The following is a 23958-nucleotide window of genomic DNA, read 5'->3' as shown; positions in this document are numbered from 1 at the left end:
TGTGTGTTTGTACTTGAGTGGAGATTTGGAGCGGTGAGAGTTCGGAGAGCCGCAGAGTCTCATTCTCACAGCGGTCGGACTGCTGCTGCTTGCACACGTCCACCTCAGCACCACAGACTGTGTCAAACAAACCGCTGAGCTCATGTCTGCTCTGTAATGATGCTATCGGGTCGCTCTGTGAGTCTGAATGTTGGACTGATGTGACTGAAGGATTTCTTGGGGGGGACTGAAAAAGCATTTACAATTTGGGAATTTGGGTTGCTTTATCGAGTGAATTGTTGACCTTGAAATGTGATGGAGATTTATAATGATATCACAGCAGTTTGAAAACAAAATTTCACCAGGATTTTTGGACAGGAATCAAACTGTTGGACTTAATTTAAAGATGAAATCTTTCGTTTCTGCTTTGACTTACAGTCTAAATATAAATAAAGTTTATTGTCTAAGCGCTTCATAAATCTCTTAGGTTGGTAAAGAGTAGATTCTTGATGGATGCAGACCAGAGACAGAGCTGAGGATGAGGCTCCTGACACATGATTTTAAAACATGACTGTATAATATAACGTCAGCCCAGATGACCAATATGTAACTAAGAAAAAATTGAATACAGATAGGGTTAGGAAGACAGAACAACGCTGGCATCTATTTTGTTTGGAATTGATTTCCCTGTGTTTTTATTGTCTACACTTGTCATTTTGTATAAAACAAATGTTATTGCACGTTTTCTATAATGTTGGCTACCACCTCTACCAGCAGTCACCACCCAATTTACTCAGCCAAATCCCTATTATTTGATCCCTCTTTATATTTTATACAATCAAAATATAGGTTGTTTGGTTTTCCTTTTAACTGCTATGAATTAATCACACAAATAAAACTTTTTAATAAAACTAAAACTACTTTAAAATTCTTCAAAGATGATACTACTTTACAAAGATAGACAGCAGTAACTACAGAAGAAACGCTGAAGTAAAAAAAGAGTTGATCAGATAAAAGAGTTTAAAGTTTAAGGCTCGTTGCGATACTTTGTAACAGATGTGTAAGTTGTAAAAATCAAATTGTATTATTCATTTACATGAAACAAGAAAATGTGAGTAAATAAGCTTAAGCTAAACGGTATCTCATTCTTGCAGTTTTGTTTTACCTGTTTCTTAGTTCTACAAAATGCTGTTTTGTGTGTTCTTCACTTCTACGGCACAATATATTTTACTGTTTTTTGTAGTGCAAGAAAAGTAGGTTATGCCTCTCTGACTTGCCATTCTTTCTCATTAATCATGTAATAATCTTTAAGTAGTATTTCTTCTGTGGGCCGATGTGGAAGCTAGCTTCGCCCTGGTTCCCTCGTCAAAAAAGCCTATGGGATGTTTCTGTTGGATTCTGGATTACAGCAGAAAATAAGCTCTGTGGTGTTTATAATACTTGAATTTTTGTTCCGCAAGATCATCCTCACAAATGAACAAAACTTTTATGATTTTTGAAGCATAAGTACAATCCCCAGAAATAAAAAGCTAATGCTAACACTAAGCTAAAGCAACTTAACATCCCTCCCACAACAAGGCTGTAAAAGCATGTTTGGCATAATGACGTCCTGTAGTCTCATTTAGCCAACTGTTAGCAACTGCTTTTTTAAAGAAACCTAAAAGCTTCAAAGTTCACCAGCGGGGTTACTGATGTAGTAGCTTGAGTTAACCACAGATTTTATTTCAGGCATCTAACCTACCAAACCCATGAATAAAACTCATTGACTTCAAAGTGAGGCAACAGGGAGTGCTAAAATGCTAACTCATTTGTGGGTTTTAGGACTAATTTCTGCAGCACTCTTTTGTCCTATTCTTCACTTTCAACAAAATACTTTGTTTTACTCTAAAGTTGTGTCTTTAAAGTATTTTACAGCGTAAATCTTAAAAATTAGATAAATATGGGCTCAGACAAAAAGTAAAAAGAAAAGCTTTTTAAGATCCAATGACACAACTTGACCCAAAATAAGCCACGTTTGAGCCCCTCAATTTCATGAGGCCATTGAAAAGTCTTTGAATTTGATGATACAATGATGCTGTTTGCGAGTACACTGCTGGACTTATCATTCGCACCATCAAAGGGGCATCACCGAATAAGGCTCAGTGTCATCACATATTGTTCTGTTGATGCATTTGCTTCCCTGTTTGACTGTTTTCTCATCGTCTTGTGTGGTATTGGTGTCTGGTTGATGGGCCTTTCAGTCTTTTCAGTTCCAGCCCAGGATGTTATTACCGGTCTCAGAAGAACTGCGGTTTATCTGTTGGCGTAAGCCGAGCAGAATACTGTTTAAACCGGAATTAATGTGCAGCACTGTATCCTGATGTGGCAAAGCGTGTGTGTGAGTGTGTGTTTGAGGTGGATGAGGGGGCTTGTGCAGGGTGTTGGACTGGTTGGGCCATGTGGTTGAGCTGTCATGGTCCCCCCTGAGGCATGAAGTTGATTATTATCTTCCTTTCCTGAAGTATGGTAAAGATGCAGAGTGTGTTCTGTCTTTATCTGCCAGAAAAATAATGAATATGCAAAAACAAAAAAAAAAAATGTGTGAGTCAAACTAGGTATCAGTTGAAGGGGTAATCCACAAGCCCCGGGCCTTGTGACGTGGTGGTGATTGATTACATTGAGGGCTCACCTGCAGTACTCTCCCTCTTAATCTTTCTCGCTCTGAAATACACACATGCAGACACACACCCTCACAAAGAGAGAGGCAGAAGTCACCAGTCAGGGAACAATATCCTGCTCAGAAGACCCTTCACAGTACACTCTCATAAATCACTGAGACAGAGCCACCACCCTCACTGTCAGCGTGTTATTATGCGCGCGCACGCACACACACACACACACACACACACACACACACACACACACACACACACACACACACACACACACACACACACACACAGAGGTTCCTCGCGACATACGTTCAGTCAATCCTGCTACCCAGCCATAAAAGGATGTCATCGAAAAGAAGAAATCTAAACTCAAAAACTCTTCAAAAAAGTGTCACCTGCGTTGATTCCCTCTGGCTCCGCATAAAACACACATCCTCCTCACAACAGCAGCTCTGTGTCCTGCTCTGCCCTGGCCCTCTGCACCAGCCATTCCTCAGTGACAGGGTGCAGGGATGAGGGGATGAGAGGCGCTGAAGGGCGAGGTGAAGGATGGATGAAAGCCCCGCGGCTAAGGTCCCGGGGCCCTGCGTCCTGTGCAGGTGGCAGGTGTGATTTGGCCGGGTGCAGAAGCGTGAGGGCAAGGAAGAGGAGGACAATGAAGGCGTCTGTGGGCCTCGTCGCAGCTGCAGCAGGCGGGGAGGAGCGGGGCTGACAGATAAGACAGTCAGACGGACGGAAAGATGGAGTAAGGGAAGGACAGTGTAGGGTGCGCAAAGACGGAGATGGGACTTCAAACAGAGGATTGGGCCCTGGGTGCAGAGAGATGCATTCTTGTCTGGCATGGAGGAGGTGGGGACAGAGGGAGTGCGGAGAAAGATGGATGGCACAAAAAAGGCGAGCATCAAAGTCCACGGTCGTGCTCCTCTTGTGCAGATGTTTACATCGTGCACACTTTTGCTCAAAGCCTCTGTGCTCTGCCCATATCTGTGTGAATATTGATGTCAACCTCCTTCTCTGTATGGATTTGTATCGATGAGACAGTAATCCTCTTCCCTTGCCGCCCTTGTGTGCAACTGTCCACAGCTCCCACTAAGACCCACTGATCTCTGCCACATGGCGCTCCATCAAAGCACCGATGGTCATGCCTCTCAGGGCAAGTTTTGCCAAAAAAACGCACCCGCGTGGCTCATACATGTCCCTCAGTGCAGAGGATAAGCAGCAGATGAAGGTCTACTTTAGACTTTGTATCATCTTGGATCACATGAAGGCGAGTGAAACAAAGCTGCTCTCTGTTAAAAAGCACTCTTGTCTGAGCGTGCATGTGCACGCGGGCCACACACACACACACACACACACACACACACACACACACACACACACACACACACACACACACGTTTCCTACTTTCTCTATCGGACCTGATTAGAGTGACAGGGGCACTTCCCATTGGCTGTGAGAGTGGCCCTCTCCTTCCCAGGGCAGCCAATTTCCCCTACTCCAGAGCTGATAGGAAACTTTGATTGTCCACTGAGCTCAGGAGAGACAAAGAGATTTTTCCTCTTGCAATCCACATATCGCTCCATCACATCTCTACCTACAATCTCCCCCACTTGCTCTCTCCTCCTCGGCTCCGCCATCTCTCCCTCTTGAATTTTCTTGCCTTATTTCCATGATCACCACTGTTGTGGGCCACTGAATGCGAGTCCATTAAACCGGCACTGACTGCTTTGATGGGCAGGAAGTCTCACTTCATGTGGTGACATCTGCATCCTGTGACACAATCCTACCCTGCCTGCATGATCTACTGCAGTGATACTCAACTTGCTTTGCTTGGGGGCCACTTTTGCAAAATGAAAGGAGGACAGGGACCAGTCACAGCAGTCCCATTTTATCGGATCCAATTTTAGGACATTTCTCTGATTTTAAGACCTTACTAAGATTTAAGGTCGTATCTAGGATTTTAGAACATTTCTCAGAGGATTTAGGATGTTACTAGGATTTAGGGACATTTCTAGGACTTTGGCATGTTTCTACGATTTGGGACATTTCTTGGATTTTAGGACATCTCTAGGATTTTTGGATGTTTCTAAAATTTTAGTTGATTTTTTAGGGTTACATGATATTTCTAGGATTTTAGGACATTTCTAAGATTTTAATTTATTTCTTGGATTTCAGCACATGGGATTTTCGGATGCTTTTAGGATTTTCGGATGTTTCTAGGATATCAGGATATTTCTGGGATTTTAGAACATTTCTAGGATTGCAGGATTTTTCTAGGATTTTAGGACATAAGGGGCTTAGCTTAGACCTCTGTTGGGGGGTGCAGGCAATCTCCACTGGCACTGTTTTTGAAAAACAAGCTCTATTTTGATGCTGTTTATGTACTCCAACAACTTCTGTTTGCCAAAAGTACAAAAACAATTCCCATTGTGAATCAATTTATTATTATTGTGATTTGGAAAATAGTTGGTGGGCCACAGGCACCTTATCAGGGGCCAGATTTGGCCCTGTGATGTAAATTGAGTATCACTGATCTACTGTCTTTGCTTACCTCTGTCCTCTAACAGCATTAATTCTGCAAACAGAGGTGGACGGGCTGAAAGCATTTACATACTGGTATGTGCTCATGTTGGGTGTGAAGTAAACACCGAGAGAGAGAGGGGAGGGCGTACAGAATAAGCGGGGCGTCTAAACATGTGGAGAGAGCCAACAGGAAACATCTCCCTCTCTCTATGCCGGCCCTCCCTGAGAACACACTTCCTGTCAGAGCTCCTCTAACTTCCTGTCCAGCCACCGGGAATCCCAGCTGGAACATTCCAGCTGTGCAATAATCTCCCTCCCTCTCTGGGCCGCTTGATTATCACAATTTCTTAGTTGCTCAATCCCTCAGAGTCACTCATGCAAACAGAACACACACACACACACACACACACACACACACACACACACACACACACACACACACACACACACACACACACACACACACACACTCACACTCACACTCACAGGACTGCTCTTGTGCTGCTACTGCATCCCCTCCTCGCCAGGGGTCGCTACATAACAGCACATTTCCTCCTTGACGTCTCACGTGCAGCGTAAAACTCCTCAGTGCTGAGGATACTGATCTCCTCCATCTCATCAGAAGCATCTCATTTATATTACTACGTGTTTTAGCGCAGGAAAAAATGCGCAGCGCCATTAGTCTAATGGCCTTACATGAAATGGCACATGCATGTTTATCAATGCGCCTTCACGCGGGGTCCATATGGGGGTGGAAAAAAAGCAGGTTTGGTGACTTTGTGTATGACCTTTTCGGAAAGAGAGCTAATCCCGAGCTATAATAGACTCCGGGACCGATATGGAAAACTGCTGCACCGTTATCTTGGTTGTCTAGGAGACCATCAGAGCACCGGGGCCGGTGGAGATGCCACGGTATTAAAAGGGGAGTGTGTGCGCGCGCGCGTGTATGCGTGCGTACTGGAAAATGTTTTTTTTTTCTCTCCTTTTTTTGTCATAAGTGTCACTCATAAATACTGCATTATGGGCCATTTTTTTCTACCACGTTTGGCCCGCAGCATTATTTTTTTCAGCATGTTGAAATTATAAATTCAATTTGAAGACACAGGGAGACATAGGAAAAGGTCAGTCACGAGAAAGTGAATGAGGGGAGCACGCGCGGCTTCTTTAAATTAAACTGCACTCGCCTGACATTAGTTATTATATGTACTAGGTCCTCTGTGCCTCAATTCGCAGGCAAATCTAGACTGTTAACCAAATGCCACGGAAGTTTGTTGAAATGATAACACAGGCCTGATGTGAGGCCCATTTGCTCTGGAGACAAGTGTGCTAGGCCTGCTGACCAGACTAAACGAAATCAGAGAAAACTAACGGTGCATGTAAAGCGGCTTAGCCTGTTGTGAAACTCAAGATAATGCTATCGTGTTTCGATGTGTTTATTAGGGGAGACTCATTTTTTACAAAAACAATTGTACTTAGAAATCGAGCTTATCCTGTCATCTCCATTTTATCTCGTCTAAAATTGAACAAAATCATACTTAAAAAGCAGGCTATGACTCAATCATCTGTGAATTTTTTGTAGTTTATAGTTTATAGTTTGTAAAATGTCTTATTTTGTGAAAAGTCAAAATGAGCTATATCACTGGCTACAACACAATTTCCAAAAGTTGGCCTACATTAAAAAAAAAGCTCCTCGAGCAGTAATCAGACAGATAGGCATCATATCACAGTGATGTATGTTTAATATAGCTTGTATTGATATGTAAAGTGTGTGTACCAATGGCCCCGCCAATAAACTCCCTCTAAAGCCAAATAGAGCCTATATTAGCTGCACCGCTGCAACGCGTAAAACGTGTAAATATTTCTCATTCCCCGCGCCTATCTGTCTCTATCAACCCCCCCCAACAAATGATGCATTAGATGCATTGAATGTATTTGTTGTGCAAGTTTGAAAAGGCGGCGATAATCTGGGAGTGAGAGATAAGGAACACCAATTTATTCAGCAGCACTTTGGACCCCGCTTCCAGCCTCGGTCGGTGCTGACACCCCCAGCAGTTTGCTGATAACGATTAGGCCATTTATTATCTTCACAGAGAACAAAGATTGCGTGGTGCCGATGAAATATTACCCCTGGTAATAATCAGAAGGAGAAGGGCCCTGGCATCTAATGCAGTGTGCATATAATATCTACCCTGACAAAAAACCGTGCACACACTCACACACTAACACACACATGCAGAGTCTCGTGCAGAACATGCAGAAAATTGATTAACAAAACAAGTGCAAGAAGACACAAATATAACGTCAGGCTATAACGCTGTGGATATGATTTATTGATTGAGATAGGCTAATCGAACATTTTTTCAGTCAAATAATAATAATAATAATAATAATAATATTAACTTTATGTTGCCATTTCAATAAATAATGATTTCCTGACTTAAATCAAATGAATACAGTTGTTGATGCATCTGCTTTTAGCCTGATTGATAGCTGGGGAATTGTTGTCGGATCTGAAAGATGACTCACAGAGACCCTATTCTCAACTAATTAGAGTCTAATTAACTAGTAATTTTGATAGGCAAAATGTTGACCCAAATGTATGCATCGCCTTATTATATTACCACTGAGTATAGACTACTTATGTTACAACAACAAAACAATGAAACTCATATTAACAGACCAAATAAGCAAAATTCAAACTAATTATGCTGTTTGTTCAAAGAATAAAGCTATCTTCTTTCACACTCTAGACAATAACATTAGAAGCCTTGACATTTTTCATATTTTAAAGCCTCTTCTTGTACGTTTTACGGGTCAAACAAACTGAGAAACCCTTTATTCACACTAAACAAAGTTGTGTTTGCGTGGACGCATAGGTGCCAAAAAAAAATCTATATTTTAAGCTCTTCCATATTTGCTCTGGTGATTTTAAACATTGAAACAAATGTTATTAATTCAGTCAGACTTCACATTTCTTTTTTCTATCCCTTCTTTTTGTGTGAGTGTGTACTCTAGGGAGCACGAGCCCCGAGTTGCAGAGGACCTCGCGCCCCTTGCACCTGCCTGGCTCCAGCGCCGAGCACGAGCCCAGGTCGCGTGCAAGAGATTTTAGGGGCTTTGCATTTTTTACAAAGTTGTTGTTACCGTGTGGAATATAAAGCACAAAAAAGAGGAGGGAGGGGACTGATTTTACTTCTTTAACACATTTTACACAGCGGGGGAGAGGAGCGGGGGAGGGGGAGTCACGGAGCAAAATCTCGGTGAGTCAATTAGGACCGAAGCTGTCAGTCTTTCCCAAAGTTTTAGTGAAAACAAATATTATAAAGAGGAGAGCATTAAATATTTTTTATATAGGCCTACTTAGATTAAAATGACAGCATACTCTTCACTGCAAATGTCGCATTTATTCCATTTTACCAGATTAAAATAAAACTTTTCCTGTTGCTACAAGCTGCGAAAGTTACTCGTTAGGCTATAACAAACTTTTAAACTGCTCACAGCTATTGTGCATGAATTATATTGCACTTTAGACACGCGGGGACATCCATTGGCCTTTGAAAGACCTAAGGGGGGTGAAATGCAATTATTCAGTTTCTTTAGGCTATTATTTTACTGCCAACAGAATGACATACATGCGTTAAATTGTCCGAATATCCCGACTTCTACGTTTTAGGCCTTCATTGATAACAAACACCCAAAATCTGCCAGAAATGTTTTGCAGGTGACAGCAATGCTGAACATCCTTTATATCTGCTAAAACGATAAAATACCACGACCCTCTGTAAGGGCCAAGCGAAACTCTATTGATCACCTCTTGGGAATGGGTAGGCTATTGCTGCCAGTTTAACCGGGACCCGGAAGACAGGCTGCTGGCTGACGTGCCATTACGTGGCTATGTTGCTGCAGTCTCTCACTGAAGTTTTTGCTCATATTCAGAGAGGTTTGGATACAGCGAGAGAGGAGGCAGACGCAGAGCGCAGACACAAACACACACACACACACACGCACACAGAGCTCTCTACCGGCTCACGAAACAGCGAGCAGCGGTCCTTCCACATTAGTGTATCGACAGCATCTTTAAAAAGCAGGGCTCTTCTGGACACCTTTCCATCTATCGGTGTTTCTTTTAATTTGGCGTCATTATTTTGGAGAGAAGCGCCGAAGCTGTGCGGTGAATCGGATGGAGACACTTTCTGTGGTTTGACTCAGAAAGCGCAGCCACTTTGCTAACACACAAGACTGGTGCAGGTAAGTTAATTATAAATATTTTCAGACTGCTAGTTTTTTGTTTTTGGTTGTTTTTTTTTTACATTTTGGGGGATTTTTTCCCCATTTAAATATTAAACGTACGCAAAGTTATAGGTCTACGTAAAATTGGCCAAAAAGTCGATCGTAACATTATTGTAACAAAAAACAATCGCTATTTTTTCTGCACCACAGCTTTAATGACTCTTGAGGAATGGTATTTATTTGCAGCTTATATTTACCTTCGCATTCCGCTTTAGTTTGTCACGGCTATTTGGACATTAACCTCAATAACATCTGAAAAGAAAGCGGAACAATATTGGATTAAACGTGGAAAGCATAACCGTTATCCATTGTAAAGATATTAGCTACTTTTGTTTTATGCACTGGTATATTTCCTTTTCAATATTTTGTGACCAAAAGGCATTGTTATTTTTCTATATTATCGAACAATAAAAATGGGTACAACACTAAGCTGAAATGAATAATTAATACACCTCCACATAATAATATTGCGCCTAGCAGGCGTTCAACATTTCTTAAAAAAAAAAAAAAAAAAATTACGCATAAATACTATCAAGAGTCAGTTTTAATGTAGACCACTTTATGTTGCCGAGGGCAAGGTGCTCCATCCCTGCAAGAATCACCAAATGGATTACTACTGTATCATCAGTATAGTGTTAGAACGACAAAAGTGTTCAATTGTCACGCTTTAAAATGCATAATGACTCCAGCAATCATCTTTCATCAGCAGAAAGAGCAATCACATCACTACAATGGTGAAGCAGAGACAGGGGCGGGCTGGGGTCTCCACAGGCATGCAGAAGGAGTGAATACATGGCACCTTTTACAACCAACCTCTCTCTCTTACCTGTGTGCTTTTGTCTGCCTGATGCTTTATTGACTGTTTGTGAATGATTGGAAAAGCCTGAAGTAATTGTGTGAAGCTCAGAGTGTGCATTTAACACAATAAGAGTACGAATTTTTTTTTTTTTTAATGAACGATAGTGAATGGCTGAATGGACGCTGCTATTGATGATCTGTGACACATTTTATCAAACACTTTCTATGTGGTATCGTGATGACATTGAGCTTTGGACAACTTTTCCTCAATCATTCTGTATTTAAAGCTCCAATAAGAGATTTTGGCTAAGACTCATTGTCTGTCCCATAATCCTTTTTGTTAAGGGTGCAGTTCATATGTCCTGCCCTATTCTGAAATGTTATTATTCTGAGCTCAAAATGCTTAAATGGGAGTGAGTGCTGCTCTCATAGCAGCATCCAGGCCCCTCTCCCAGCAGTTATATGGTCCTGTGTCTGGGTGCTTGTGTCTATAAAGCCCCCCAGTGCCCTGGCTCGATCTAATTAGCCGTGAGTAAAGGGGACAATAATGCTTCAGCTGGTTTGTGTCATTCTCTTCTCTCTGGCTCTGCTTATCTTCACAAGCCCCACTGTGGGCTCTTCACACTCCCCCCTCCTCGAAACACACACACACATTCGTGCAGTCACACACCTCCACTCTGGATAATGATGGATGACCGTGCCCAATGGGAACAAACAGGTAGATAAAGCCAATCCCATTTAATAACAGCATGGATCGGAATGATAATCTTGTTGTTCATTAGCCACTGTGGCTGCACAGCGATACAGTTGTTGCACACAGTTCTCACCCAGCGCAGGAGGTGTTGTCGGAGGGATAGTGTTCTCCGGTCTAAGGATAGCATCCCTGGCTGAAACAATACTGCTGTGTCCTTGAGAAAGACAGAGAGAAAGCAACAGCACCCCCTCCACCCTCTCTCCACTAACCCTCCGTCACCCTCTCCCATCTTTTGTTCCAGCACAGATACAAATGGGATTAATGAAGGTATGAATTACAGAGGGCTAAATCCTGCTGAGTAATCCATTTGGCAAACATGCAAACAACAATGGGCATGCTGCAGCAGCTAGCCTGAGCCTGACCCACTCTCCAAGGCCCAGTGGTTAGTACAGCCAGAACACAACACAGAGGCGCATGCTGACCACTGCAGGCTACAGAAACATGTTAACAGAGCTCACAAAAAATCCTTTCACCATTAGCCCCAAGAACAAGAGCATCACTGGTCATCCATTCATGCTGGAACAGAGGGCGGCATTGCTTCATGTTCAAGCATGTATGACAGCAACTATCCAGATGTATAAAATAGCTTCTTTTATGAGACAAATAGGGGTGAAGTCAGGAAATTTGGCACATCAGGTAAAATGGGAAAAATTAGGTTTAACATCCTGCACTCCTAAAATAATAACTGCCAGTTAACGAACATTACAAATGTGCCTTACACAAAACAATCATTACTATTGATATAAAGCAGCTGGTATGGGCACAACAAAGATTCAAAAATCCACTGGTCCCAGAACTTGCAAGGGAAGCCATGTGGCATATTGATTATCTTGTGTTGGTCATAAGGATCCTGCAGCTAAATGAATAGGTGTATAACAAACATGGCTGTAGGATGTTGCATTATATTAATTGTTTGACTTTCAATAAAACATATTATAAAAATACAGTTTAATTCTTATGAGAGAGGGAGTACTTAGTGCATTCGGGTAAAATAAGACAACAAATTTGGTTACAATGGGACATTTTTCTATGGTGAAACCAACATGTTTTTAGGCTACCAGGTGCCATGAAATCACGAGTTACACTATTGTGCGCAACGCTGAAATATTTAATACATTTTTAGTATTTATGTCACTTAAAAACATATAATGTCTGCCAGTCCAGAATTAGCCATAATTGTTACACATCAGTACACAGACATGTACATTTTAGACAACATGGCATCAAAGAAATAGCAAAAGAACAGGGAAAACTTGGCAATAAATAAAAGAACATTAATTAATAGCCACATGTTGAATGATTTTGATATTTAATGACTGAACAGATAATGGATTTAATCATTTAAAAAACAAACACAATTGTACCATTTTACTTTACTAGCTGTTGGATTTTACCTGAACATGTCATTAGAGTGAGGAGGGGGTACTTGAAGTGTTTAAAGGTCCAGAGTTTCTCAATTATTTTACTAATCATCACATTTTCTTTACAGAAATATAGCAGATAACCATAACAACTTCTTATAGTAACACTTATTACACGTATTCAAAGTTTTAGGTGTTTTTTTGGTAATCCACCAATAAATGTCTCCAAAAATACATGACTTCACCCCACTGTATTATTGCTAAGTGATCCATTGTGTAGTTTAACACAATATCTACAAAAGGGCAAACCATATGAAAGTGAGCATGCTCTCACTCCACCTGCCAACTTTTCACTGGAATGTCAGTTATTCAGGTAGTCGGCCCTCTGCTGCCCCACATGCACTAATTTGTTGGTTTTAGGAGTTGACAAGCTCAAAGGGCTGAGCTCATCAACTCACAGCCCCTGGCAAAGTGCCACTGATTTAATGACTGATGACTGACACACACGTTCGTGCACACACACACACTTGCACAGCAGGTATAACAACAGATCAGAGCAGGATTGTCGCTCTAATGACCTGCATCATGGATACCGTGTCATCAAAGTTTATGAGGGGTCTTTTACCTGCACGGAGAATATGACCAGGTATCACAAAGCTCCACGTGACACCGCCAGCAAACCCCCACCACCGTGATTCTGTGACGTCAGGGCTAGGCGTCAGCGTGGCGGCCAGTCTGGGGTCTCCGAGCTCCCTCCAATTATTCCCCGTCAATCTCTCTAGCGCATACACATACACACACACACACACACACACACACACACACACACACACACACACACACACACACACACACACACACACACACGCACACGCCTATGTCTTGGCATGGATTTGCGCGCACGAACTAATCATTTTACGCACGCACTGCAGCTAATTCTAGATTTTGGAATTCTAGCAGCTAAAATAGAAAAGATGTTTTATCTAAAATTCAATTTGGCTTAAACGCTATTCTGTAGTTTACACTGCAGAAACATGCTTGTCTCCTTGCATGCAACAAATAATAATAATAATAACAACTGAAGATAAATTAATCAACCATTACGCTTTTGTTTAGGGTTTTGATTTTTATTGTGAGTTTTGAATAAGGGCGTTAAGAGCACCTTTGTTAATCACCAGCTGGTTTTCATAGGTGAGGCCTTGCGCCCATCCTTGGTGCCACCAAGTGAGAAAGAGGCGCCATTCGTATGCAAACCGTGTTTGATCGCTCTGTCCCCGAGACAAAACCACTGTTTTCACAAGAGGAATGCCCTGGTACTAATTAAAGACAATTAGGCGCTCCAGACAATGGGGCCAATTTCGGGGTCATAAATCGACTCCTCCTCTGTTGGTTTTAGAGGTGCTGAAAACGCTGTTTATTTACATAACAGCAGTATGCGAAAAACAACACAATTATTGTTGGTAATGTAAAGCTCAATCCGCAACTTCAATTGTTAGAGTAAAAAAAAAAAATCATGAAGTGGGGGCGAAATTCTTACCAAAAGTCTTGAAAATGCTGAAATAATTTTCATATTGTTAAAATATTTTGGGTTCATCCAGGTGAAGGCACTTACAATAGATTACGCTCTCAGAGGCATTATAATAGTAAGCCATACATTGTGCAGGCTGAATTTCCCTTCATGTTAGATGTCTGTCTTTAGGCTTATAACCGCCGCTAAAAAAAAGCAGATTATCAGGGGCCGATTGCTCATTCAGTTCGAGCTTCGTGAGAGAGAAAGACCCCCGAGAAATTACACTGCTGATTGATAAGTCTTTTAGTTTTTTCGGTACAGGGAAATGAAAATTGAAAGAAGGAGAGCAGGGATGCAGCGAGCCAATTGTGGCAGCGCTGCCTGTGAGTGGCTCAGACTGAGGCCCCGCCCCGCGTGGCTTGATATGTACTGGCGCCAGCCGCATCAGTCTGCGCCTGAGCACTGCATAGATCAGGAGGTTTACACATCCAAAGCTGTATTTGTCGTCAGCTGATCGAAATTGCAACAGGTATCTAAAGGAAACATATTTATTATTTTTGGCTAATACGCGGGGACGGGAGGCATTGCTTCGACATTGAGACAACTGCGCACTATTTGTTTTCAGCCTTTAATCGTTATGACCTAAAGTTTATTTCACGTGTCAACTGAGATGATTAGATAAAAATATAAAGGGCGCTTCTTCATTGCGTGGAAGGAGATGTAGAGTTTATAAATTAACATTTTGTTTTTGATGTCTTTGCAGGTTTAACTGAAGTGGAAAAAAAGAAGATCTGGTTATCTAAGGATTCTATTTCTGAAGTAAATAAACAGCCGAGACTTTCACAGCTCAGGAACTATATTATAAGAAGGATTTAACTTCCATTTGGAGGTAAACATATAGCGTAAAAGTAGCCCGGCACAAAAGAGACGCCTTCAGAGGAAAGGAGACGGCCAGCTCAGCCATGGAGGTCGCAGCGGCTGATCAGTCTCGGTGGATGGCGCACCATCATGCAGTACTGAACGGCCAGCACCCGGATTCTCACCACCACAGTCTGAGCCACAACTACATGGAGCCCATGGCGCCTTTATTGCCCCAGGACGAAGTTGACATGTTTCTGAACCACTTGGACTCTCAAGGGAACCCCTACTACACCAACTCCCGGGCAAGGGTCGCATACAGCCAAGCACACGGTAAGATGCGCAAAACTCAGGAGTGTGATTTAAAAATATATATATATATTTTTTGTTTTGTATAATTCAGAGCACTGTAGAACAATATGTGTGCGCCTGTTTATATGTGTGGTTGCAGCGTCAGTGTATTAATTTAGCACATAAATTATTATAAGCTTAACGATTCGTGTATTGTGCAGCAATTTGCTTAGAAAGTCCATCTTGACTTGTGGGCCAATTCTCCAACATAAAAGGAATTTCCAGCAAATGACATGGAGAGGAAAGGGAAGTATGTCATTTAACCCCTCTCTGTTTGGGGCAGGGGTTTCTGGAGGAAGAGTGAGAGAGAGAGAGAGAGGCACTTCCCGGATATAAAATAAAAACCGCAAATTTACTAATAACAATCTTTAGTCCGAGGGCAGCAGTCGATGAAAAGATACTGTCTGGCGAGAAGCTACTTTTAGTGTGTTTTCTGCAAAAAAAAAAATAGGTCTTAATTATCTCCGTTTATAATAGACAAGATGTTTGAGGCCACTGCCATTTAACGGGAAATATTTTTTGAATTTTGTGAGAGAAAGAAATCTTATTTTGAATTAACAAAATTTATCTACACCTGGAACTAAATGTCGGACTCGGGTAATTCTGAATATTCAGCAGGTAAGATTTTTGTTTTGCAAACTAGTGGCATGACGCGCGTGTCTAAAATGCATTAAAATAAGACATTTTGTTAAATACATTATTTTGGATTTCAGCTCGCCTCACTGGGAACCAGGTTTGCCGACCACACCTCATCCACAGCCCCGGTATTCCCTGGCTGGACCCCGGGAAAGCAGCGCTGTCCGCGTCCCACCACCATAACGCATGGGCGGTCAGCCACTTCAGCAAACCCGGCCTGCACCCCACCGGCTCCGGCTACCCCTGCAGCAGCAGCACTGGCACGGCACCGGTGTCGTCGCTCACTTCGGCGTCCCACTCCAGCCCACACCTCTACAGTTTCCCCCCTACCCCTCCGAAAGACGTGTCCCCGGACCCCGGACCCACGTCTCCATCTTCCTCCTCCCTCCTGGTCGAGGTGGAGTCGATCAAGTACCAGGTGCAGCTGACGGACGGCATGAAAAAGGAGAGCTGTAGTCCGCTTCGCAGCAGCCTGTCCTCGATGAACAGCCAGGCCCCGGCCACGCATCACCCCATCCCGACGTACCCGGCCTACCCTCTGCATACACCCCATGAGTACAGCGGCAGTCTCTTCCACCCCGGCAGCCTGCTCGGCGGGTCCTCCTCCAGCTTTACGCCAAAATGCAAGAGCAAGGCCAGGTCGAGCTCAGGTGAGCCTCACGCGTGTTTGTCTTTCACATCAGATCAGACTGATAAGGCCTAATGAAATGGTTATGGTTTATTCAGCTGAGCGGCGAAGTGTTACGCACAAAAGTTTACTCAACCAATCAGCAGATAAATGCTTGTCACCATGGAAAATATTATCATAGCCTCATTTTGTCTGTCATTTCGTTTATAAGGGAATCTACGAACTTAACTGTATTTATTTAGAAAGTACCAGCTCTGTCTTATTTAATTGTTAATGCTAGTGTCAGTTTTACAAGCAGCCTACTTGTTGCTCCAGTGAGACACAAAGAGAGAATTTCCATATCGTAGCCATGTCTCTCTCAGAACCTGTCCTGACAAGTCTTATCTCTGTCCCATCGCACTTATCGCCTCTTATAAACTGCATCCTCTTAAAACTCCTCACTTTAGTGAAGAATCAACTTTGGATGAAACTCATCAGACTAATCGGGGTACACTATTTTCCACATTCTTAGCTCGGGTCCATTATGCGCGTGATTAAATACTTTTGGGGGATATAAAAAAGGATTAGAGCTAATTAAACTAATCAATTATTCATATAGTTCATATGGATTTTTTTTGTTATGATTATAGTTTGAAAAGACGTATTAACACATTTATTTATTTATTTATTTATTTATTTATTTTTCCACACGTCACGAGGATTTTACTTCTTCACTTTGTTACAGCAGGAGGACATTCAGGGCAGTCATGGCTTCTTCGTGCCATCGACTTGTTTTCTTTTAAATGTGGCCTTTATTGCACTTAAAAAATGAAGGAGTCACGACGCCCTGGCTCCTGCCATATCCTGTATACCTCCATGTGAACAAATCACGACCTCCACCCCGCCCACAGCTCTCCCCTAGTACTAACAAAGCAGGCGACAGAGTCCTGCTGTTTGTGTTTTTAAGCATGGCCTTGGCCCAGTGCACTGACATGAAGTGGAGGCAACTGGGTCCACAGTAGATCTATTTCTATGTGTGTGCCTCTCTGTGTGCTTAAAATGCACGTAATTTGACTAAAAAAAATAAAAGTGTTGAAACTGTTTATAACAACAGTCTATTATCTGACTGTCTGGATAAGCACCTGATTCAATATGCTGCATGTGTTGCAATATTTAGGGGAATATTTTGACTTTATGTCTGACATTAATGTGCAGACATTTGAAAAACAAATGGTAATGGGATTGTAATTTCCCTACATTGTTTCAGCTGTTGTACTTTGAATTAATGGACAAAAAAAAAACAAAAACATGTTAGGCTGTTAACATGTTGCTCCAAAATTAGTTACGTAATTATCAATATTGTCATCCATTGTGCACCTGCTTTTTAATCCACCTGGGGAAGGCTCGCTGGCTGATAATCTGAGTGAATGTGAGCTGTTGCAGCAGAGAAATGTTATACTGTGACATTTAAAAGAAGCTGGCCAGCCTGTGCCTGAATCAGTAACACAAACATATCAGCCACGGCATTAAAAAGGCTCTTATCTATCAAAGTCGATGTCCTGTGCCAGTAATGGTGATTGATTGTTGTACAAAATGCCACAATGACATTTCAGCTGTCAGCACATATACCTTACAGTAGTGTGGCTTCCTGTGGAACTAGCCTCAAACCAGAACTCCTCCTCCTCTCTACCCTACCTTTTCACACGAAGCTTCCCATTTTCTCTCTTATTTCAACACTAAAACGTTGCACAAGACATAAATGCATCAGTCATTGCTGATGAATATTTGAAGTGTTAATGAACCCGCTTTAATGTGGCTACTGGACCTGCGAAACACTTAAGAGGAAGAGAAGGGAGGTACAAAAAAAGCGGCGAGATGCATTTCAAAAGGAACATAGCTTTTTTGCTCAGGTCAGATTCCATTGTAGAGCGAGGGTGGGGCTGTGGGTGTCGCTGGCATTATAACAGGAATAATGAGATGATGCTCTAGGGAGAGAGGGATACTTGAATTAAATGAATCGGTCGGTTTAGCAACAGGCTGTTTGAAGTCAGTCAAACCTGAATGGGAGAGGAGAGAATGTTGGAATAACTAAAAAAGCAGGTTTTTATGTAGAAGAGCAAAGAATGCGCAGGAAGTCGACTGCAGATTCAGTGCTGAAGAAAAATAAAAGCTTCATGTTGCCATTTCTATATTATTAATTGCAACCCACTGGCATGCAAGCTCCTCATCACACGCTGCCCGCCACATTTAATACCATCGCCACACACTTATGTTTCCTCTCATGGGTGCCCACTGAGCTGATGAATAATGTAGTCCTAATTTGATGGTGTGTCTCATTCTTCTTGTTGGACACCTCTGGACATGTTCTGGCTGTCTCTGGCCTCCCCACTCTGGATCGGTTTACATAGAGGTGTCTGTGTCCATGACAGCCGTGCACACTTGGTACACCTGCACTCTGATATGGACATTGTCACTATCCATGAGACAGATTTTGACTTCATATTACAGGGCCATCTGAGGTCGTTCATCACCTCATCACGTCAGTCGCCTGATTGGGCCGGACAGCTGCTATGTGTTGCTTCTGACAGAGAGTGAATTTTTTAATTATATAAAATTTCTCCCTCTCTCCTCCTCCTGAACTATATGCAGAGGGCCGTGAATGTGTAAACTGTGGCGCCACCTCCACCCCTCTGTGGCGAAGGGATGGTACCGGCCACTACCTTTGCAACGCCTGCGGACTGTACCACAAGATGAACGGCCAGAACCGACCACTTATCAAGCCCAAACGTAGACTGGTGAGTTCTTGCTCCGTGGCTTTGCTCTGAGAAAAGGCACCCAAATATGAGCACAAAGGAGATGCCTGCAGCACAATTCCAGGAAAGTTATATTTTCCCTATGATCTTCCTGGAATTGTTTGTCCCTCTCACCCCCTGATGATCCGCCTTCATGGCCTGTTACAATACTGCTACTATTGCCATTGTTCCTGGTATCATTATTGCTGGTACTTCTGATACTGTTACTGATACCACTGCCCATGCTGCTTTACTTAACACCATGCTCGAGTAAATGAAAAGCAGCATGGACACATAACATTCTTGTAGTGGACGTACCACGAAACAGCCCATTCTGGAATGAACCCTGCTAGAGCTGGACATACAGAATATACCTGCACCACAGTTTATTTATTTCACGGCTTACAAAACAATTCAGAATTACATTTATAATTATTTTTTTAAATCTATCTGTTTTTCTAAGTACTCACAAACAAGATTAAATGTACTGTTTTATTTTATTGTCTTAAACTTTTATTATTATTGTTATTATTATTATTATTATTATTATTATTATCATCATCATCATCATCATCATTATATTTTTTCAGAACTGAGGTTTCACAGTAACTCCTAAATCCTTTATTGTTCAGCTTGAATTTTTTTTTTGTTTTTCTTTAGTTACTTAAGTGGTTGCTTTGTCACAAACACACTGTTATTGTCTTTAAATTCACAAATGCCACAAATAACAATAAGTTCCTAATAATGAAAAGTTTTTTTTTTTTAGATTGGTAAGTTTAAAAGATTAGCATGCCACTTTTAACTTAGTAAGTATTATGGATTGAAATGAACTGCAACATAGTCACGAACAACACTGACAATAATAATAATAATAATAGTAACGGTAATAATGGCTAAATTATTACAAAAATTACTGAGTTGTTGCCTTAACCTTTTAACTTTAATTAAAAAAATAAAATAAAAGTTGTCTGGACTAATTATGTTTGCGGAGGCTGTAGTCTGAGTATAATGATCCTTATCATTAACATTACCTGGTAATTTAACTCGTCAATAAATTGACTTATTTTTAATCTTGCTAAATCTTATCACAGTCGCCTACATTTTTGTATTTCATATATTTTCGTGTTGTCGCTTGACCAGCCCCGAGTCGTTCCTGCTCGTGAAAAGTCCATTACATTTTCCACTGGGTCGGCCCATGTGGCTGTAGCTTTGCATTTTCAGCTCAAGTGTTTTTCAGAGTTGTGTTCAAAGGGGCATCCAGTTGTTTCCTATCCGGATATCTGCCCGGCCCAGATAAGGAAGTCAGGCTCCCGGCTGTTTCCGCCTTCAACCAGCGCGCTGCATTCTCTATGGCCAGACTGACATATACTGTAAAGAGATTATCACAACACTGGAGGAGCCGCTTATGTGTGAAGAGACAGACCGCGAGGGGCGGGGATTGGAAAATGAATGGATTTATGTTCTTCTCTTGTTTGTCATTCTCGGTGGTACAGTCGTCACGCGCGGCGGTTTTTTTTAATTATATTTCATTTCGCATAAAAAGTCAAGAGTTGTTGTTGCTCTCCGGGTCAACATCAACGAGTCCACCTGAAATAAATTAACAGAGAAATCTGGATGCTGCCTGTCTGCAAAGCAAAGAGCCGGAGGGTTCTTGCATGTAAAGCTAATGTTTCTTATTATGTGTGAAGAATTGATCCGCAATGGACGCAGGGAGCACATTGCCAGGCAGGACACCGGGTCTTACACGACTTGTTTCCCTGGATAAAGATAAATAGAGGAGTTTACACAAGGCCTTCATTATAACCTGTTAATACCAGCATATTTATTTTTAATTCATCAAATATGATGAGCTAATTTGCGGCAGGCGTATGCAAAATCAAACACTCTCTAGCTTATGAAAAAAATCCCCATTTTCAAATGCAGGAATATATTTGATCATGGTGTGGCGGTTTTGCATACATGCAATCGATTTAACAGAGGACTTGAGTGTTTTTTTCCCCCCGGTCTGTGTGTCGCTTCTTGTGATGTTTTTCTGCACATGATTCTGCGGTCTCACGCAAACCACACGAAAATCCCCGCTCTGCAGTTTAATTTAGGAAAAACTTTGTTTCTAAATAATTTTGCGCTCGGGCAGAAAACAAGATTGATTGCATATGTCAGCGCTGTGTCCACAAAACGTTAAATGATTAGCTTTCTAAAGGTGTCTAAAGAACCGTGACATTTACTGTTGTGTGCAGCTCAGTGTCCGCACTGACCTCTGAGTGAATGGGTCATTATTCATGATGTATTTTCTCTGCTTCCTCCAGTCCGCAGCTAGACGTGCAGGCACCTGCTGTGCAAACTGCCAGACCACCACTACCACCCTGTGGAGGCGCAACGGGAACGGAGACCCGGTGTGTAACGCCTGCGGCCTTTACTTTAAACTGCACAATGTAAGTAGCCTGAAAACACACATACATACGCACGCACGCACACACACACACCCACACACACATCCCGCTGCAATCAAGTCGGGTGTTTTGGGGAGGGGAGGAGGTGAAGAGGGGTGCCGGTCGTTAACTGGTCAAGTGGGCGGACAGCTCGTATCGATTTAGGAGCAGAGAAACTGTGAGAGTGTAGAGGCAAAGCCTGCTCACCCTGTCGAGCAGAACCCACCGGTCGTTTTTTTTTATTAATCCATCGTTGTTTCAATGGGGGGCGTTACTCCCCCGAGAGGCTGCAGGGTGGGACTGTCATTCAGTGTAACGGCGTCGGTTACACTGATGAGGATTTGTCTGAGGCTGCTCCTTTCAGCTCCAGCCAGCCCTCATCCCCATGTATTCATATTGACCAGGACTGTTGTGTTTGGTTTGAAATTAGACAAAAGCTCCAAAACCGCCCCTGACTCGCCTTATGATGCAGCTATATATGCAAAACAGCTGCTCTTTATTAATAGGTGGTGTAACTCATAATAATAGGCAACCATGAAACCAGTGCATTTAAATCCTAATTGGCAAAACAATATGTGACATATTCTTGGTGACATGTTTAAGTTATGAGCCGCTAACAGCAAAATAAACCCCGACAACTATAATGTACTGTTCACGCTGTCAGTGAGGCTTTTGTGTGGCGTGCCCTGAACTAATGTGCGGTTCTCCACAGGTCAACAGACCCCTGACCATGAAGAAGGAAGGCATCCAGACACGCAATCGCAAGATGTCCAGCAAGTCCAAGAAGAACAAGCGAGCAGGGGATGGCTTCGATGAGCTATCCAAGTGCATGCAGGACAAGGCCTCTCACTTTGGCGGTGCACCCAGCCTCACTAGCCACATGACCCACATGGGTCACCTTCCCCCCTTCAGCCACTCGGGACACATGCTGCCTACTCCCACGCCTATTCACCCTTCATTTGGTCACCCCCACCACTCCAATCGCTCGCCGGTGTGGGCTGAGCCTCACTGAACTCCCTTCTATCCCAGAACTCCTCCGCCTGTAGGAGCCACCACATCGCCATAAACACTAAATGGCCTCCACATCACGCCGAGAGCTTGTTGCGTCATGTACAGTGGTTGGAGGGTAGAGGACTTTCAGTTGGACTTGATGACTGAAGGTCACGTCATGCCTGACCTCACTGATGGGACGCTGCAGAGCAGGACTTTAGCGGATTCTATGAAGAGCTAATAAGACGAGGGGTTTCGTAGTCCCTAGGTGACTGAGGCTTGCAGGAATGGAGTGAATGGAGACGCTTGTCATTCTTTTTGCTTATTTTTACTAAGTCACTTTGGTACCCACCTCTCCTTGACCCTGTAACAGGAGACTCACGAGAGGTCTTAAAACAAACCGCTGTTTTCACATCACGATCATCTCATTATACACTGAGATACGTGCATCCTGTCCATCCCCAGGCTATCAACCACAACTGCTGCGGATGGACAGACAAACCCTCAGTGCTGGAGGTCTAAAGATTGGCTGACAGCACCTCTGCTACGAACCAGTCAGACTACAGTACCCACAAACCAGTGCTCTCCTCACATGCTGGATTGTACGCCACCACGATGCTCACCACCTGTTTTTAATAATGGACTTTTATGGAAAAACACAGTAAATAGAGTGTTTATAAATGCTTAATTGCTATTATTGTTGTTATATTTGATGTTATAATTATTGCTACGATAATTTATTTTCCCTCTTTAAGCTTTTGTCAAAGACACATGGAAACTGTTATGATTTTAATTTCATGGTTATCACGTAAAGAAAAACACTGACCTATCTTAGATGAAAAGTCCCTGAGCTGTACGTTTTTATCATTTTTCCATCTCACAAAAGTAAAAGAAATAAAGGAAAACAAAGTTTAATACTAAAATACGATCTGTGCGTTTAGTCTGCCTCTCTCTGTCATTCTCACAAACACACAAACACAGCTAAAGACTAAACTCTCCTTTTAATGAAGAGTGCTTGATTATTAAAATCATAAGTGATATCAGATGCATCAAGGGAAGCTCTGTGATCCCTTAAGCGTGGTAATGCTTTTGGTCAGGCTCCTCCTCTATCTGTGATAGCGTGTTGTTAAAGAGAAGGCCTCTTTGTGGAGCTGAGGCCCCGGGCTGGACTATTGTACCCAGACAGCAGACTCCAGCGAAGGGCTCGGCAGTCACACAAGTCATACATATGCACGTACCCACATGCTCATGCACACACACACACACACACACACACACACACACACACACACACTGGGGGAAGAAAAACAAAAAAAACAACCCCCAATTTACACTCTTATTTAACCAACCCATGCAATGTCGCTTATGTGACAGATACTGAGTCATGAGTGCAGTTCAGTGGGAGAGTTCTTGCTCCCTGTGTCTGCC

General features: G+C 42.5%; 1 protein-coding gene across 1 annotated transcript; it reads left to right on the top strand.

Annotated features, from left to right (window-relative positions):
* The first annotated feature begins 14282 nt into the window (after positions 1–14282).
* Positions 14283–23458, top strand: gata2a (GATA binding protein 2a). Its single transcript, XM_088086669.1, has 6 exons — positions 14283–14396; positions 14631–15058; positions 15790–16362; positions 18969–19114; positions 21418–21543; positions 22253–23458. Exons 2-6 carry the CDS (start codon positions 14830–14832, stop codon positions 22550–22552), a joined length of 1374 nt encoding a protein of 457 aa, XP_087942795.1. The 5' UTR covers positions 14283–14396; positions 14631–14829; the 3' UTR covers positions 22553–23458.
* The last annotated feature ends 500 nt before the right edge of the window (positions 23459–23958 follow it).

This window comes from Plectropomus leopardus, chromosome 2, assembly GCF_026936395.1.
Source record: "Plectropomus leopardus strain MGB_pleo_1.0 chromosome 2, ASM2693639v1, whole genome shotgun sequence".
Classification (NCBI taxonomy): domain Eukaryota; kingdom Metazoa; phylum Chordata; class Actinopteri; order Perciformes; family Serranidae; genus Plectropomus; species Plectropomus leopardus.
Note: the sequence above shows the minus strand (reverse complement) of the source record. Positions and strands in the feature narration are given on the sequence as shown.